Source organism: Chironomus tepperi, unplaced genomic scaffold (genome assembly GCF_022539635.2).
Source record: "Chironomus tepperi strain 1889 unplaced genomic scaffold, CSIRO-AGI_Ctep_v1 contig_479, whole genome shotgun sequence".
Classification (NCBI taxonomy): Eukaryota; Metazoa; Arthropoda; class Insecta; order Diptera; family Chironomidae; genus Chironomus; species Chironomus tepperi.
In genome coordinates this window covers 740224-758794 of record NW_027226601.1, presented here as the reverse complement: position 1 = coordinate 758794, position 18571 = coordinate 740224, and the positions used below count along the sequence as shown (strand labels likewise).

The 18571-nt window shown below is 32.5% G+C and overlaps 5 protein-coding genes across 8 annotated transcripts in view; 2 read left to right on the top strand and 3 right to left on the bottom strand.

The window, feature by feature from the left end:
• The first annotated feature begins 503 nt into the window (after nucleotides 1–503).
• Xpac (DNA repair protein complementing XP-A cells homolog Xpac) lies at nucleotides 504–1773 on the top strand. Its single transcript, XM_070652132.1, has 2 exons — nucleotides 504–698; nucleotides 862–1773. Exons 1-2 carry the CDS (start codon nucleotides 595–597, stop codon nucleotides 1553–1555), a joined length of 798 nt encoding a protein of 265 aa, XP_070508233.1. The 5' UTR covers nucleotides 504–594; the 3' UTR covers nucleotides 1556–1773.
• Nucleotides 1564–6055, bottom strand: Vps8 (vacuolar protein sorting 8). The gene is made up of 6 exons (XM_070652133.1): nucleotides 5873–6055; nucleotides 5568–5795; nucleotides 4559–5501; nucleotides 3651–4432; nucleotides 3379–3597; nucleotides 1564–3164 (listed from the first exon to the last, which is right to left on the bottom strand). Exons 1-6 carry the CDS (start codon nucleotides 5972–5974, stop codon nucleotides 1644–1646), a joined length of 3795 nt encoding a protein of 1264 aa, XP_070508234.1. The 5' UTR covers nucleotides 5975–6055; the 3' UTR covers nucleotides 1564–1643.
• A 1372-nt stretch (nucleotides 6056–7427) lies between these two features.
• Nucleotides 7428–9843, bottom strand: Dph1 (diphthamide biosynthesis 1). The gene is made up of 4 exons (XM_070652136.1): nucleotides 9656–9843; nucleotides 8917–9261; nucleotides 8537–8859; nucleotides 7428–8352 (listed from the first exon to the last, which is right to left on the bottom strand). Exons 2-4 carry the CDS (start codon nucleotides 9233–9235, stop codon nucleotides 7648–7650), a joined length of 1347 nt encoding a protein of 448 aa, XP_070508237.1. The 5' UTR covers nucleotides 9236–9261; nucleotides 9656–9843; the 3' UTR covers nucleotides 7428–7647.
• Nucleotides 9844–10258: 415 nt separating this feature from the next.
• eIF3g1 (eukaryotic translation initiation factor 3 subunit g1) lies at nucleotides 10259–11493 on the top strand. 2 transcript variants are annotated; one of them, XM_070652164.1, is made up of 3 exons: nucleotides 10259–10379; nucleotides 10504–10861; nucleotides 10922–11493. In XM_070652164.1, exons 2-3 carry the CDS (start codon nucleotides 10510–10512, stop codon nucleotides 11383–11385), a joined length of 816 nt encoding a protein of 271 aa, XP_070508265.1. In that variant the 5' UTR covers nucleotides 10259–10379; nucleotides 10504–10509; the 3' UTR covers nucleotides 11386–11493. The 2 variants fall into 2 exon arrangements, with proteins under 2 accessions (XP_070508265.1, XP_070508266.1); XM_070652165.1 differs by having other exon boundaries at nucleotides 10331–10413.
• Nucleotides 11491–18571, bottom strand: part of LOC139099641 (monocarboxylate transporter 2-like) — a 41578-nt gene continuing 34497 nt past the window's right edge. For 2 of the 3 annotated variants that reach the window (XM_070652163.1, XM_070652162.1), the window contains exons 2-9: nucleotides 14311–14422; nucleotides 14005–14241; nucleotides 13516–13743; nucleotides 13340–13445; nucleotides 13111–13282; nucleotides 12944–13047; nucleotides 12707–12876; nucleotides 11491–12624 (exon numbers count right to left, since the gene is read on the bottom strand). In XM_070652163.1, coding sequence (XP_070508264.1) covers nucleotides 12012–12624; nucleotides 12707–12876; nucleotides 12944–13047; nucleotides 13111–13282; nucleotides 13340–13445; nucleotides 13516–13743; nucleotides 14005–14241; nucleotides 14311–14422 — 1742 coding nt within the window. In that variant the 3' untranslated portion in view covers nucleotides 11491–12011. Of the gene's footprint in view, nucleotides 12625–12706; nucleotides 12877–12943; nucleotides 13048–13110; nucleotides 13283–13339; nucleotides 13446–13515; nucleotides 13744–14004; nucleotides 14242–14310; nucleotides 14423–17726; nucleotides 18343–18571 lie in introns of all 3 variants that reach the window. The other variant, XM_070652161.1, reaches the window with a different exon arrangement.

The following is an 18571-nucleotide window of genomic DNA, read 5'->3' as shown; positions in this document are numbered from 1 at the left end:
AAATCATATGAGTGAGTGTCACAATCAAAAATTCATCTGTCAAACTTGTGGAAATATATACGATAATAGACGAAATCTCAGATCCCATCTCCGTTCACATAATTTAATTAAGAAATATAAATGTACAAGTGATGGATGTGACAAGTCTTTTAGACATCATCATCATCTAACTAATCATTTGAGGGTACATACAAAAAATAGTCCATTTGTATGCACTGAGTGCGATCAAACATTTAGACAGAAGTATGCCTTAACGTTGCATAAAAAGAAGCATGAAAAGGATTTCATTGAATGTGAAAACTGCAAAAGTCAATTTATTAGACCAATACAATTGACGAAGCATAGAGTCATATGTGATGGAACGTTTCGGCCATACATTGTAAGAACTAAAAAGAGCAATAAAAACTCATGAAATTTCAGTTGCAATGCAGAACTGGTTCTTAAAAATCAATTTCTTAGGCGTTTTCCGCTACAAGAAATTTTTGAATCACCTTTCGTTAAGTTCCTCGTCAAATCAATTGGCGCTTCGTTAAAAGATAAACAAAACATCCAGTGCTCGTGAACTTATTTAATTATTGTATCAGTGCTGTCGAAATGGAAGAACCAAAAGCTAAACGTGAACTTACAGCAGCTGAAAAAGCTCGAATTGAAAGAAATCGATTGAAGGCAATGCAGTTAAGAGAGTCTAAAATTGCTGTGTAAGTAATTTTAAATTTAAAGTTATGCTGATTATTTCTATGCTGCCTATTATGAAATTATGAAGTGTCTTAAACATATTTGGTGATAAATGACATTTCTGTTAAAAGATGTTGACTTCCTATGCATGAAAAGCACTAATTTCCTAATATCACTTAATTCCAGTTCAAAAGAAACAGAATGTGGTGGGAAAATGATCAAGGTCGATGGACACAAGTTCAAGGACACAAATGGAGGCTTTTTATTAGACGAAGTAGATCATACAGTCGAAGAAGAAGAGAGAGCAGCAAAGATCCAGAAACTAGCCGAAGAAGATGCTATGGAAGTTCCAGTATCATACCAAATATGCAATGAATGTTCTGAGGAGTTTGCAGACTCCTATTTGTACAAAAATTTCGACTTTTCGTGTTGTGATAAGTGTAAAGATTTGGATGAAAAGCATGAATTGATTACAAAAACAGATGCAAGGAACGAATTTCTACTCAAGGATTGTGATTTTGATAAAAGAGAACCACCGTTAAAATTCATATCCCGTAAAAATCCACACAAATCAACATGGGCTGAAATGAAACTTTATTTGAAATCACAAGTTAAGGCACGAGCGATGCAAATTTATGAGGATGAAAAGAAGCTGGAAGAAGAACGAAAAATTCGTGAGGAAAAGCGGGAAATATCCAAAGTAAAAAAGTACAATAAGCAGCTATCCACACTCCGTAAAAATGTCCGAGCAACTCTATATGACAAAACTTACAAGCCACACGAGCATGAATATGGTAAAAGCACATACAACGAAGAAACTGAAGAATATTCTCATACCTGTAAGACCTGTGGATTCGTAGAAACATACGAGGAACTGTAACTTGTAACTTTGTTCAACAAAAAATGCATTTGTTTATTGATATATATACTTTTTGAGGATTATCATATTTGTTACACAGTATTTAGCACTATAATTTTTTATCAAGACCCAATCGTGTCGGCGCCTTCAACTTTAAATCAATCGATATATCATTTTTGGGTATCAAACTCCAATTCGTCTTGCTTAAATAAACTGAGTCTATCTCATTAATAATAATTCCACACTCATTGCATTGTAACTTATTTAAATCTTTATCACATTGTTCTTCATCATTACTCTCATTCGTGCCTTCATCTTGTGACTTTTGATAGCATGAATTGTGTATGGAATGTCCACAAATACTGAAAATTATAATTTGATCACTTCCACTATCATTTTGTGATGTATTAGTTACAGAATCTGAAAGCTTCCTTTTACAAATTGAGCATTTAAGGAATTTACAGTAAATTCCAGCCTCTGCCTGTTGTTTCTCTTTCAACAACTTTGAATGAAGATCACGTCCCAAAATATTCTGTGTAGTTCTGAGCAACAACGATTCATACTCAAAATTCGTCAACATTCCAATCAGGATGTGCTTAATGTCACCAAAACTTTTTTCAGATCCTTGAACGTCATTTTGCATAATTAATTGGACTAATTTTGATAAATCAACATAACTGCTGGATAAATGAAGCACTTGCTTGACTATGGAACTTAAATAGTTTCTTGACAGTACAGCTTCAATGAGCTCAAACCAGAATGCTTCTCTATCAGCGTCAGTTAAATTATTTGATATGCGGACACACATTGAGCAAACTTTTAAGGCTTGATTTTCTGCTGTACTTTCCGGTGATTCTTTTAGACTTTCCATGCCTAAAGTAAATGCTTTTTTGTAGTCACACTTCTTTTCATATAAATAAATCATCGAGGATGTCAAGTTCCTTTCTTCGCATAAATTGAGGGCATAGTCAACATCATATGAATGGGCTTGATTCTGAAGGAACTCCAATACATTTTCAGGATTATAATCACACAACAAATTTAAATATTTATCATATTCACTAGAATCTAAAGCAACAGTTCCACTATTGATCAACTCTTGCAGGAACATATAAGTTAGTTTAGGAACATCCGCAACATTCTGCAAAAATTGTGGAATGCATATTGGATAGAATTCAATGATAAATTTAGAAATTTTGTCGCAATTCATGTCAAGAAGTGACTGAAAATGTTGAAGGATTTGTTGGAAGATTTTTCTATCGTCACAGTTCTTATATTCCATAATGTATCTAAACAATTCATGGCTGTTATTGCTCAATACAAATGTCTCGACTATTTTATCATATTTCTTCATCTTTTCCAAAATATATCTTGCCACTGCGTAGCATTTTGTAGCATAAGCAATCTCTAACATCTCTTCAAACGTAAATCTATTGCTCAATGTATTTGTTTCTAAAAGATTCATAAAAGTTTGTTCCTTTTCAATATGTTGTCTTGATGATATTGGGAGATCATCTTCTGTTGTGATGTAGTTAATAATATGTGTTAGATATGTTGCAGCATCAGGTAAATGTTGTGTTATTATTTGTTGGGACATGAAGTTACATAGTATGCCGAACTTTTGATTGTCCTGAAATAATTTAAAAATAAAATTAATTGAACGGTCTTTTGAAATTTAAAATCAAATCAAAACCATACAAATGTTTTGAAGCAGTTGAAATTTTGACATTGTATGGTTTCAAAAATTCAAAAATTATTAAACCGTTACAAAATTTAAATTGTTTGAAAACCATACAAATTATCAACTAAACACTTATACTGTTCTTAAAAAATTTTTCACTTACATCTTCATCGTCAGCTTTGATTATTTCCAGTAAAATATTTATTATTCTTTGGCGTTTTAAAAATCCCAATTCTGAAGTAAATTCTTTCTCCATAAAAGCCAATGAAAGAACATTTAGTGTTTCTCGAGTGTCGAATTTCAAGAGTTCTCTCAAATAAGGATATATTAGTTCATTATCAGCTCCATTCTTTGAATGTTGGGCAGTCAATATCTTTATAATCTAAAAAGTCATAATTAGTTCCAGTTCAAAAAAACTATAAATCTAAAAATTACCTCTTGTTTAACATTGTACATCATATCTTCAGGAATTTCTCCAGTTGGATATCCACGTCCAGCAAGGCAACTTGAAATGTAGACTAAAATATCAAAGCCTAAAGTTCTATCGCCAGACTCATTATTTTCATTAATTAATGGTATAAGTTCAACAAGTGATACAGCATAGTCATTTAATGCTTTTGTATTTAAATGCATAAGAGCTTTATATAATTGAAAGTTCTTGACTAAGCTGAGTGCTTGATGTAAATCAAGGCAAGGCCATTCTAATTTTAAAATCAGTGCTTCCAATTTCTCGACAGAAATTTTCGACCAATAATCCAATAAGGCTTGCGAAACGGTTGGAGATATTAATGTTAAACTATCGTTCATTATATGCTGCGTGATGATATTCAAGTAGGTTTCTTGGGAATATAATCGATCCCACAATTCTTGCCATAACAAATCATGACGATCAATCACAATTAAACATTTAATAGCACTTTCTAAATATAATTCTGGACATCTATTAGTTCCATTCAAATAATCATCAAATAGTTGCAAAATACGCTCTTTAGTTATTACGTGTCTACGTGGCTTATCAACAGTACTCTTATATCCATCAATTGCTAAATCAAAAGCGTCAGCCCATTGTTTTTTGGCTGTCAAATATGACAATCGATCACTCCAGCTTCTAACACTAATTCCATGTAAGCTTTTCTTTCCTAATATATAAAGTGTTGAATTGTAATCATTTGCGACTATCGTGCTATAGCATGCAAACGTTCCGGCTAGTGCCAAAGCTGAAAATAACAAATTAAGAAATGTTTTAATTATTAACGGATTTTCAAAATTCAAATAATCTTTCGTTAAAATTTAAATTTTTTAACGGACTTTTTAAACATTTATAAGGTTTTATCATTAATTACCTTTTGAGACATTACCGCCTGTTGCGATTCCTTTAAACTGTGCAGACGAATAAATAATACCTAAATTTGACAAATCAGTAGACTCAAGTTCACGATTCGTTCGAACATCGATCAAATGAAGAGTTTCTGTGCCTCTTTCAACACACGCAATATTTTTAGATCCTAACCAGTGGAGTGACAATATATTATATCCTAATGTTATTTGACGTAGGAACGTGACATTGATGCGACCATTATGGTAAGTGAGTTGATGAAAATAAAGTGATGATCCACGAGCAGTTGCCAGAACTGGATCTACGCTTCGACTAGAATCTGCAGATTGAATTAGAACCATTTGCCATGATAACAATGGTAAACTGTCTGCTGGACCCGACAGCATATGATATTTAATTACTTTTAATCGTGGTCGGATCATAAGAATGAAGAATTTACTGAGAGTCGCTAAAGCAACCAAAGTGTAATTATTTTGGAATGGATGTGTTTCGTCATTGACAATTAATGGTTCAAATGTGCAGACTTCACCTCTAGCACCACTAAATAAACATCTTGAATCACATCCTCTGATTCCCATTCGTCTTGTAAATGACAAACTCCATACACAGCCGCCAGTATCAAGTGAGAGAGCTAATGTTGGCCTGGATGTCCATTTTATTGCAAGAACTCCAGCATTTGGTGAAATAGCGTCTAATAAAGTTCTTAAAACATCACCAGTCTGTGTGTTAATCATAAGAATTGCACCTCTGGAAAACCCAGCAAGAAGACGTGTATCATCAACATTAAATGATAATGCAGAAACAGCTCCTTGTTGCTTCTTTTGGCCTTCTAAGCAGCACCACTTAAGTGTTTGGCCTCCATCAAAAGCAAGAATAAATCCATGAGACGTTCCTACAGCAATCATACGTGATACACAAACAGCCGATGCATGTCCTGCTTCAATTCGTTCCTTAAAAAGTATGGACAATTGACATTAAATAAAAGTTAATGAAATTTAAAATAATGTATAACATACTGAAGCCGATGAAATTTGTGCAGTCACACCTTGAAAGATAACATGCCTCAAAATAGATCCCGATTGTTGTTTTTCATCATTGGAAGTAGGTGTGTAGCTACTTCTTTTATCATTTAATATATTACTACTATTTATACTGTCAATATCTAAATCACTATCTATTTCGTTCATAATAGCATCCAGCGATGGAAGTTCGGCAACTGGCGGAATTGATAATTCATCGTCTATCTGTTTTAATTCACAAAACAATGGAATTATTTGAAAATATTGATAAGAAAAATTAATTTAAATATTTTTCGCAATACCTCGTCTAAGTCTAAATTTAAAGATCCTAGAAGTGAGTCACTTGAACCGCGGTCTGTTCCAGATATCAAAGATGTCAAGCTAGGTGCCTTAAGAGAATCCATTCCTATTTAATTAAGGAAAATTTGATTATTTTTGCTAATCAAAAAATTCCTTTTAATTTTTTTGAACTCAACGAAAATGAACTTTTTTCTGGGATTTACTGAATAGCAATTTAACGAAAATGAATAGAATTTTTGCTATTTGAGCTTATGCTTGTGATCTGTCTGTCTATCTGTTTGTTGATAAAAGAAACGTCTCTAAAGACTAATAATTTTTATGTCGAACAAATTGTTCAAAAATCATAAAATTCATGAAAATATTCAACCGTTATTTTTCAAAAAATATAATCAGGTACAAATAGTTTTTGACCGTTATTATTCAAAAATATTTTGATCGTTATTTTCCAAATAGATTTTGATCGTTCTAAAAGTCGCAATTCCTTCTAAACTCTTTGCTGTGAAATGCGCCACTGTCAGTGATCACGACTATACTTTATTTACTCAAGAGATGAATAGACTTTTTGTTACTTTTAATTTAGCTGTAATTTTTGTAGCTTTTTCGGTGTATTGGATACGCGGCGAGAAGAAAATGTCCTGTATATTCTGTGATATCATAAATAAGAAAACAGATACTGAAATTCTATTTGAAGATGACAACTTTGTGGCCTTTAAAGACATTAAACCTGCCGCAAAATTTCATTTCTTAATTATACCGAAAAAGCATATAATGAACACTAGCTCACTAACTGTAGATGATAAACCAATGCGTAAGATGAACAGCATAAAGTATTAATAATCAAAATGTATTGAATTTCCCAATTTTATTTATAGTTCTGGATATGAAGAAATACATGGTGGAGCTTATGGAGAAGAATGGTCAGACAGATCTTGCGGACATCTCTATTGGATTCCACATACCGCCATTCAATTCTGTGAAGCATCTCCATCTACATGGAATTAGTAAAAAGTCAGAAATGAGATTTTTTGGTCGACTGATTTTTAGAGAAGATTCCTTTTGGTATAAAACCTTTGATACATTTTATGAATCGTTGCCGGCTTCCAAACCCTAAATTTAAGTACTTCCAACATTTGTCAGGCGATAATTTTGTACCCTTCCATTCCAATTGATGATGTTGGAATCAAATTTATTAGTTCAATATAGCTTAATTTTGTGGATAATTTGGAGCTTAATTTAAATTAATTACGGGTTTTTTTTTGGTGTCTGTGCAATCATGAATTAAGTAGTTCCTTTAAGAATATACACCTTATAATTTGGGTTTTTTTTCGGTTTTTTAAGCAGCTTTTTATCTTCAATACTCGAATATTTGTATATTTGCGTCTTTAAAAATAGTCAGGCATGGTTACGTAGTCACGACTTTTGTTTTGATACCAAAGTTCAATATTGGCTTATCTGCGATGCTCACGATCTGAATTGATTAATGAGAGTAGATTGAATATATTTGTTGATCTTAACAAACTACTTGTTCCTTATTGTTTATAACGATAGCACAGCTGATTGACATTCTCAAAGCAAATACTTTATTCACTTTTTTGGATTTAATTTTATGAAAATTCTATTATCTTTAATACAATTTAATTAATTAATAATTTAAAGATAAAAAAATAAAATCAAAATTTTTTAAAGCAAATTCCTCATATCGTACCGAATGTGATCTATACCTTTATAGTTACTTCACATTAAATTTCCTTTATTTTTAAACAGCTACTTGAGTAACTTATAATTCTATTTTCAGCTCTGGTTCTTCGCCATTCTTCTTCTTTTCCTCAAATTCGTCCAAACATCGTCCACAGCACCCACCATTTTGCGCATTTTCACATGAAATATCAGCTGGTTTAGGCTTATAATTTGGTGTCCATTCTCCTAGAGAATATGTTGCATAAAAGTCCATTGGATAATTTAATCCTTTATCTTTATCGCTTGGTGCATCGTCGATTCTCCATTGAATATCACCTAAAGTGACTGACAATTCATAAGGAGTTAATAGTGGCTTTGAGAATGCTGTTCCCCAGTCAATTGATAATCGTGGACATGCGATTTGAACAAATGCATCAATGTCTTTGAATAACTCTAATTTACTTGGAAAGATTTCTGAGAGTAAAATCACTGAACTTTCACGTCCGTGCATTTTTAATCTTTTTTGAAGGTAGCTTAAGACTTTTGTTGAACCTTGACGACCGAGAGTTCCAAGAATTAATCCAAATCTCTTTGCTCGTCTTGCTTTTTCAATTGCCAATTTTCGGCCCTTCCGCATTGCTTCATGATCATAAAACTCCTGAGTAAACTTCTTGTCGTATGGATCGTATTTGTAGGCTTCTGCTTTTGGATTAGCAATCATAGCTGCTTCTAAATGGAATCGGCCATCACCTAGATAGATTAGTGTTGCGTCTTCTGCTACACGAGGAGCTGTGCAGCCTAAAATCTAAAAAGAAAACAGAATTAATATTTTTGAAAACCTTACAAATGTTTCACAATTATAAAAACAATTATATAGTTCTTTTGAGAATGTTGACCATAAACATGTGTAATACGTAGTTACTATGTGCTGAACCTACGTCACATAGATAGTGATCAAAACATTCAATATTACTCAGAATAATACTCACTTCTCCAGGACTTAATGGCTTTGTTTGAGGTATTGAAACATCATAACCAGCTTCTCGTAAATCATTGGCAACGCTATGTAAAGTGGCAACAAACTGTATTGTGCTGACTAAAGCAAGTTTTCTGCCAGCAGGAATATTCAACTTAATTGTATCAACAAAATGAAGTGAGTCAATCTTGATGTCAACAAAAACATACAGTACTTTAATTCCATCCATTTGATCAATTGGAACTAGACAACTGTGTCCATAATGAATTAAAAGATCAGCACCTAGTGCTCCAGCTGTATAGTCATCGACACAACATGCTCCATAAGTCACATCGCCTAGATAATTTAAATAAATAATGAGATGAATTTAATTTATTAATAGCATTAAATTACCCATTATGATTGTGTCAGCGTCAGTGAACTTTTGAATGATATCAGAAATTGGACATGCAAACATTAATAAGCCTTCAGGAAGTTGTAAAGCTACTCGTTTAGCCTTTGTCTCTCGAATCTTGTGTATTGTCTTGTGAATTTCAAAGTTATAGTTATTCGGTAGTGCAGAGATTGCTTTGTTAAGCAGTTCATCGTTCAGGATCGAATTTGGTATCTTATTAAATGTCTTTGTAGCACCTTTGAATACTTTACGTGTTGGTTTGGCCTTTACAACAACTACACCTCCATTTCCATTAGCTAAATCGTCCGTTGCTTCCATTTAATCTCCCCTGTTGTGCCTTGATTCTGCGACGAAGAAGAAAAGAATTAAATTAAAGACAATAAAAATGTTATGACGCAGCGAGAACCGGAATATTGATAATGATATGTGTGTCATTAAGTATATTTTTGACTGTCAAATTATCTCTTTTATGTGACCTTGTAAATCGTCAAATTTATTATCTGTCTGCTGTGACTGCACGTCTAACTAACAATGTTATGTTTATAAAATGAGATCCAATGATTAAGAAATCGAGTTTATTTTACATAATTTGTATTAATGTCAAGAGCAGCAATGCTCGGATTTTTTTGTCATTTCCTACACATACCATTGTCTTAATTGTATCAATTCAACAATACTTTCATGAATCATTTGAGGATTTATGTAAGTTTTTAAGAGAAAAGTTATATAGATATTTACCAAATTTTCTCAATTGATAATTTTCCCTCCTTACAGCTCCTATCACTAAACCTTCGATGATCACAATGAACTTTCACTTGATACTTCTCGAATATTTTCCAATCCTAATGATATTTTGCTCGCAGACTTAAGAAAATTAAATAGTTTTTTCTCACTTTTTTTTGCTTGAAGTATAAATACGTGAGAAACACTAAATTACCAATACTTGCATAGATTCCCACATGTTTCTCTGAGAGGTAGGTAGTCTATATTGTCCGAAAAGTATTTGTGCCAATATTGATTTATTTGCATTCTTAATTTAATTTAATTAACAATTTTTAATGAATTTTAATATTTTTGTTTACAAATTTCAATGATAACTGTCATTATTTTTTTGAAAAATGACAAAAAAAATTGCAAAAATTTGAATTTTTGGGAAGCGTTAAATTTTGAAAATCAAAAATGTCATTGCTTACTTGATATTTTAAGTCATTCATGTACAAAATCATTAAAGTTTTTATGTTTTTCTCATTTTATATAACATTGGGCTATATTCTTTTGGACAAAACAAAATATTCCAATTTCGTTGAAAACTTAACGAATGTTTACAAAAAAGTTTCAAATTCTAGGATTTAACGAAAGAGGTCGCGTCAGTAGACTTTCGTTAAATATTTTCACGCGAATATTTACTAAAAAATAATTTTTCTTTAAAAACATAGTTTAGAAAACAAATTTATAATCAGTTGTAAGTTTACTCGAGAGTTTTAAAGACATAAAAAGTAGTTATCATAATTAAACACGTAGAAATTACATATTTATTGTTAAAAATAGTGAGAAAATTTTGTCAATGTGGAACTTTTTTCTTGTAGGATAAAATGCCAGCATTAGACGAATATAAATCATCCTGGGCTGATGAAATCGAATTAGAATCGGGATCTTTACCTCCACCAACAGAGGATATTGATGAGCATGGAGTTAAAACTGTTACGGAATATAAGATTAATAAGGACGACAAGAAAGTCAAAGTGGTTCGAACCTATAAATTACAGAAACATGTCGTATCCAAGTCCGTAGCCAGTAGACGGCTTTTACATAAATTTGGTGATTCAGCAAATGATGAACCAGGCCCGAATTCTCAAACAACTTTCGTTTCTGAAGACATCAATATGCAATTAATAACTAACAAGGAGGAAGAGAAATCTAATGATGCAGTTGTTGATCCTAAAAGTAAGTACTCAAATAAAACATCCAGGAATACCTTTGCTAATGTTTATTATTCTATTTCAGATCAATTCGCTAAGTGTCGTTTCTGTAACGGTGGACATTTCACCACAAACTGTCCATACCGTCATACAGCAGCATATATTGAGAAGATTCTTGATACTAAGCCAGCAACATCGACATCGGCCGCCGAGACATCATCATCAAAACCAGGAAAATACGTGCCACCATTCATCAAAGATCAACAGAAAAATGCTGGAAACAAAGGCAGAGATGACACAACAGCAATTCGCATTTCCAATCTATCCGAGGCAACAAGCGATGCTGACTTGGAAGAGCTCACGAACAAATTCGGAAAGAAATCGAAAATGTATTTGGCTAAGGATAAGAATACTGGATTATGTAAAGGTTTCGCCTACGTTCATTTCTATAGTAAGGAAGATGCAGCTGCTGCTATTGAGACACTCGACGGTTTTGGATATGATCACTTGATTTTGAAGGCTGAATGGTCAAAACCTCAATATAACTAAATTACATTCTCATTTGATATGATTGATTATTTGTTTGACATATATGGCAAGTAATTCTGTAAAGAATTTGAATAAAGTATCAAGGAACAAAAAAATGTTTGCGTGAAATTTTTCTATTTTATTTTATTATTTTTATTAACTTCCACAGAAGTTACTTTATTTTATCATACAAGAATAGTCTCATCCTACAAAATTATTCATCTTTCAATCTCATCAGTTCCTCAAATCTCAAATGTTTTTTGTAAATGTAAAAATGTCATCAACTCGTATATAAATGGATTTTCTACTCTAATTCGTCTACTATAATATATAATTAATTTTAGTATATTATCAGATTCTAAGTAATCTTTGACTTTTTTTATTGAAATACTTTTCAATTCGTAAGAAATTTTCGTCTATAACGTCATTAATTATGCTATGTTATTGGAAATACGTTAGGATTAGTAATGGAAATTGATCTCGTCACACGACACTAGCTATGCAGTTTCTACATTATATGAAAAGTTTAGAGGAAAGAGGACTTAAAAATTTAATTATTATTATTATTTTATCATATAAAATACATCAGGTACAGTCTTGTCAAACTGTTCTTTAAGAACAGCATCATATTCAAAAAAATTATTTAATTAAACCGCAGCCTCTTCAATCACAGAAATCATTCGATTATTAGCTACGGGAAATGCTGGGGCAGTGAAAGTTTGTTCTGAATTGTTCCTTAAATGCTTATTGACATTGCAATCTACGTGATGTCCATTTATGAGTATACTTTTCTCCTCATCTTGAGATTCATGTGAAAGCTCTGGAATCACTTGTGCTGTTAGGGATAAAAAGTTTTTATTATTATTTCGTATCGTTGCTCCACGCTTGATCTTCTTTCCATCAACCATTCCAGTTCCATTATTTTCCATTTCACTCAATGAATATTTTATTTTATTGCAGGATGTGATGTCATCATCATCATTATCCTCAAGATTATTAAAATCAAACTCATCTAGTAAATTTTCTGGAAGATAATCCATATCAGCTATTCCTTCTTCAGAAATACATGTCAATTCTGGCTTATCAATTCCATTCACAGCATTCATTAAGACATCATTAATGTGTGGCACAAGTATTTCTGTTCCTAATATTAAAGCAGCTGTTCCTTGCAATGCCGGCTCATGATCTTGTTCATTATCGAATGAAAGCTTCCGTTTTTGGCAAGTCTGACTGCATGTGTGGCTTCCAGTTCCATTTTCCCTGTTAACGACATTTTAGAATTTAAATTTTATGCTATTTTTTCAAAATGAGTTTTGAATTTTTGAAAACCGTTAAAACTTACTTGGTACTTTTCTCCTTGTGTAGCCTAACATTTCTCTTATGTACATCAACAAGGAATAAAGTAAGACTTCCAACAATGGAACATCCAGCGCACATGTAATATCCAACTTGTCCAGGATACTTAAGATTCAAATAGCCTGCAAATGGAACTCCTAATGCTATTGGAAGTGCCTGTATAAATATCAAAAAAGTTATAGCATAAATGTCAATTTAGCATCAATACTCAATAATTTATTACTTGTGAAAATTGCACAAATCCCCATGCACGAGCAAAATTTCGTGCTCGAACCTTTTCGAATGTGAACATCTTAAGTGAGTAGTGATAGCCACCAAGAAATATGCCTGTCATGATAAAATAAAAGGAAATTTCAAACCATATGAAGGATATTAATCATTTGAGCATACCATAAATCCATACGAATAGTAGATAGGCATGATAGTTTCCTCGAATAGTTGTCAGTGAAAGCATTGTTAATCCACACATAAACATCGCCGTCTGACACAAATATTGTCTAGCTATTCGACATTCAACACTATTTTTTACAACTAGCAGACCGAATATCACACATCCAAGTACCTAAATAAAACAGATTATTACTTAGATATTAAGGTATAGAATTATTAATAAGCATACCCATGAGCAGCCGAGATAAACTTGCAGCATCAAAACTTCATCCGATAAGCCATCAAGTGTTATTTGATGTGCTAAATAAAAGAGTGGCGTGTTGATTCCAAATGCACTAAATAAATAATCATGAATGTAAAAAGTTTTTATCCAGTTCTGTGAATGAAGTTCAATATCCAACTCACGTAATTGCTGACGAAAGCAGTAAAATCCGAACAGTCTTGCTCTTCAACGTTGAGAAATCAAAGAACGGTGGATTCTCAAACTGCTTCGTCTTGTCCTTGATTTTCCTCTTTTGATTCTTTAAATGCAAAATGGCACGTCTTTGGGGATGATATAGTGATGCAGACCGATAGCATGTGCCGAGTATAAAAGTGCTAAACACACAAACGGTAACAGCTTGAAGACCCAATCTGTAAAAGGAGAATAATTTCAAAATAATTAATTTAGTTTGGGTAAGGGAAATTTTTTGTTTGTTGCTTAATGTGGAATTAAAAGTTCGAAGATTATGAATTTCGTTTTAACGTTTTATTTGAATTTAAAAATGTACGAATTTCGAAAAATTTAAATTTATTTTGACCGTTAAGGATGTTTCAATTTCTTAGCTGTTGTATGGTTTTGAATGGTCAAAACGATTTAAAATTCAGTTTTTCATAGCTAAAACCAAGACATACCTCCATCCTACTCCTTCAATGGCACTTTTAATAAATGTAGACATCAAGGCGATTCCAGCACCACTACCAGACACAATAAAAATCTCAACAAATTCACGTTTTCTCTTAAAATACTGAGCGATCATTAATGTTGAACAGTCTCGACACATGCCGACACCAATTCCCACGACAGTTCCATAACTGAAGAACATTTGATGAAATTGAGATGCAAATGAAGTAAATAGACATCCAAGTGCACTAAAGTGTAATAATAAAACAAATGCAGCTATTAATAAATGTTCAAGACATCTGATTCGCATGACTTACGTCACAAGACCACCAATAACAGCCGTAATTCTCGTTGATTTTCTTTTACAGACACCAATTGTTAGCGGTGAAATAAATAAAGCGACTGCCGTCGAAAGTGCACCAAGCCAGCCTGCAAAAATAAAAAGAAATAAGAGAAGATTCATTAATTATCATTTTTCATATTGCGTGCTGTGACAAGTCTTGCTTTAAAAAAAATTAAAATATGTATCGTGTGCCATTGTCAAAATGTTGCTGGATTTATGGCATGTGAATTAAACTTGTCTGAAAATAAATTTCCATTTTTTTTAATCCTTTTAATGGATCATCAAGAAGAACTGAGTAATTGATTCTATACTTTTTAAGTGCCAGTTACAATTTGCCACATTTCCCTTCCAATTTGTTTACTTAAATATATCTTTATTTATTTTTTTCGTTTGGAAATAGAAACAAATATTTTAAAAACAATAGAAGCTGAATAACTTTACAGCTATGAAGTTCATTGAATCACATTTTCTGAGAATTTATCGATTGAATTTCACTGTTTGTTGATAGGATGTCGAGATTCACTTTTTTTAACAGTGTTTTTTTAAGGCATGCTATGTAGAGTCTATTTTATAACGATATAGAGATTTCACAGTTGAAGCTTGAAAGTGAACATTACAGACTTTGCTAGATTAAATCCAAAACTATAAGTTGAAATCCATGAAGTGGCAAGTTAATGATTAGTTCTAACAGTTTTTGTCCACTCTTAAAGAAGGCTCAACCAAGTAACTTTTAAGGTTCCGTCAATGCTATTTTATAGAATCCCAAATGAAAACCGCCTTAATATACAGCCATGTAGAAGGTAGACGAAATACTTGATGGTTTGTAGGAAAACCATACAAATTATCAAGAATTTGTACGGTTTTTGCCTGCCACAGGCACCTGTTTTGCAACTCTGTTAAAGCCTTATTTATGACCCTCGAAAATCCGGTTTGACTTAGGGTGGGAAGGAAATCCAGTATCGTACGCTCAACCACGTTACCCACTCTTCTGTTAGACAATGGACGTCATAATTGAATGACCCCTAGCCCACCTCCCCCCTTTAAGTTTAATTTAAAAACTTTGCAACAAATAAAACCACACAGCGATATCCCACAGACAAACATGAACAACCCCCTCCCGTCCAAATTCCCCACCATTCTAAAAATAAAAATAAAATAAAAGCACAACAAATTAAAAAGTGTGAATGGATAAAAGCTGTAGACGACACTTTCCATTGTCACACAATAAAGCTGTTTCCTTTTATTACAAAACAATAGAAATTATTTCAGTTTTTTATTATTATTCTAAGCATAAAGGAACCGCCATAATAACTTAATTAATGTCTACAATTAAAAGAATAATAGGCACATCATTCATATTTCTGACATCATAGACTTCAGCGACCTCAAAACGAGTCTAAAACTTATTTTTCAATTCATCCTTTACATTAATTTTTCATTTCTGTCGCCTTTTTTTGATTGCTTTTATATGCCTGCTAAATTAATGAAAGGAGTTCAAGCTTTACATAAAGGAACACTGCGAAATGATATGAATCAATAAAAAATGAATAAATGCCTTAAAGAAAGGCTTAATAATAGCCAAGCGGTACGAAGGGAAACTATTAATTATCAATTTACTTCTGTGTAGCTATTTTCTTCGTTTCAGGAGTCCCGAGCTAGTCTGTATGGCTGATAATCCGATAGTCCTAATATGAGATAAGAATGAGCTTGGAATGAGCATAGTAACTGGTATATTCACTCAAACGAGCAGGCTCATGAAAACTCAATCAATATAATTGAACATTCTCAATTTTGTGAGCATACTCTTGAGCAAGCTTCTTTGTCTACTCGGAATTGAGGTTAGATTTATAATATAACCTCAAAATTGTCAACATATTATTCTTTGAAATTAATTAAATTTGATGGACCATTCAAATTTCAAACCTACATTTTAGATTGTGTCTAAGCTTTGGCATGTATTACTATAGTCTAGACAGATGCCATCCTCACCACGGCATACCTTGATGGGAAGCTTCGACCAAAATCGCATACGACATTCGGTTTATATTTGGACAACACTGGTCTAGACGATTCTTGAATTAGACTATATTATCAGCTGGATTTCATGACAATTGTCTACACATTGAGATCCAGTACTCTCTTAGAGAAAGAAAACTAAGCATAAATTCCCGAATAACACAACGTCTTATCTAGGGACTATTATGTCGCCATATTGGCAGTAAGACGTGAAGTGACCATGACAACACCGTGTTAACTGATTTCGTCCCAATTTACGGTACTGCATTGTACCGCTCGGGATAGTCAACGCAATAACATAAAAAATTATTACAAATTAATTGAATTTCTCTCTCTGTTTCCAAAGCCATAATCGTTATCGATGGATTTTAATGTTGAAAATTTCCATAACTGCGTTAATATTATTTTTCATTCGAATGTCATTGCCATTGTTCTGCACGATAATAACAATGATACATGTAGTTTGATAAAAGAGGAGAAAAGTCTTAAGTGAAAATGAGATAATAATATGTGGAATTTCATTGGTATGCAGCATAAACGTGCAATTTTAAATGGATAATAATATTTACATTAAAGTATCATAAATACAATTTATGTTTTTGTCTCGTTACGAGCTATTGGATGTTCTTTCTTCATTGAGTCTTGGTTTAATCGTGCAGAATATTTCATGTATATATCCTTTTATCAGACATGCAATTGTAAATTCAATTATAATCATTTATTAAAGGTTGCATTTGTATTTTTACTCAAGAATGATAATAAGGCATTGGCGACTTTATATCTTACAACTTGCTATTAAAAAGGTCTTAAGTAGCTAGTACGAGATTGTTAATTGAAAATGGGCTCGAATTTCAGGCATTTTACGAATGCTGCCTGCTTATCATGAGATGAAATTAATGGATATTGTCAGTTCCTTTGTATTTAAAGAATTACAGTCAATTTCTCAGCTAATAAGGAATAGGAATCTGAAGTCACAACCCCTTCCAAAGCAGAAATATTAGAAAGTTTAATGGCATTTTATGGAAATTGAAATCGATATTCAGACTTATCATTGATTTATGTTCTAATGCAGATACTCAGTAAAGGGACTGTTCACAAGATAGGTTTATATCCCGAATTGACAATTTAATTGTCGCAGCCTTAACATTTCTAGAATTCAAATTTAGGCATTAAATGCTGAAAAACTCAATTTTAAGACCTTAAAGTACAAAACTACTAGTCATGCTGAACATCATAAGTGAACAACCCCAATATTCAGCCACAAAAATTCATCCAGTCAGATAGAAACCATTTACGTCATCAAAAAAATAGATAATATGGAAAATCGACTGAGAACACAAAAGTTTGTCATCTCAATTACAAGTTCAACATTACCATAAGTCATTAATTCCGTATGATTATCTTTGAAGAACACTTTGGCACAAAGGAGAAATATTCCGAAGGATAATTGAAGGCCATGTATCAAAATTTGAACTGTTGTAGTTATGAATACAATGACATAACTCCAGAAGATTGATTCCTCTGGATAATAATGAATGTTGATTGTTGCATTGCTGTTGATTGAAAGACTTGGAATGCTGCTTGTGGCTTTACTTTTTTCAAGTATTCCAATCTTTCCAATTTTATCAATTGCTTGCCGACTACCATGCTGAATGTGAGAATGATGAAGATGATGATGATGATGTGTAGGTAGATGGGAATGATGATGACCTCCTAAGGTGGCCGGAGGTGTTGTCGGCAATTGATCATCAAATTCCAATGAATGTACATCATTGCTTGTTGCAATGCCAGAATCTTCTAATCCAAATAAGAAATCATGTCGCACTGTAGTATCCGTACTATCGTTGCTAACATTACGTCCACTTCCTTGATTCATGCGTTTGTTTAATAAAAAATTCATTTTTTGTTCTTCCAACTTCCAAAAGTTATCAATATAGCAGCACTCATTTTTAGTTGCTTATTATTCACTGTACACAATTAATTATTTGACCTAAGTCAATGAGACTGTCCATCAATACATATGTATTAACATCAAACGGTTGTGGGTAACTGAGCTCTTTATGTCCATCAAAGTAACTTTCTTATGGGGTTAATTTAACTATTTGCTTTCTTTGTATGCTGTAAATATTTTCTTTCATTAAAACGTCGACACGAGCGCGTGGTTAGTCAAACTACTTCTTACTATTATCCATTCATTCCTGTCTACATTTTTATTTATT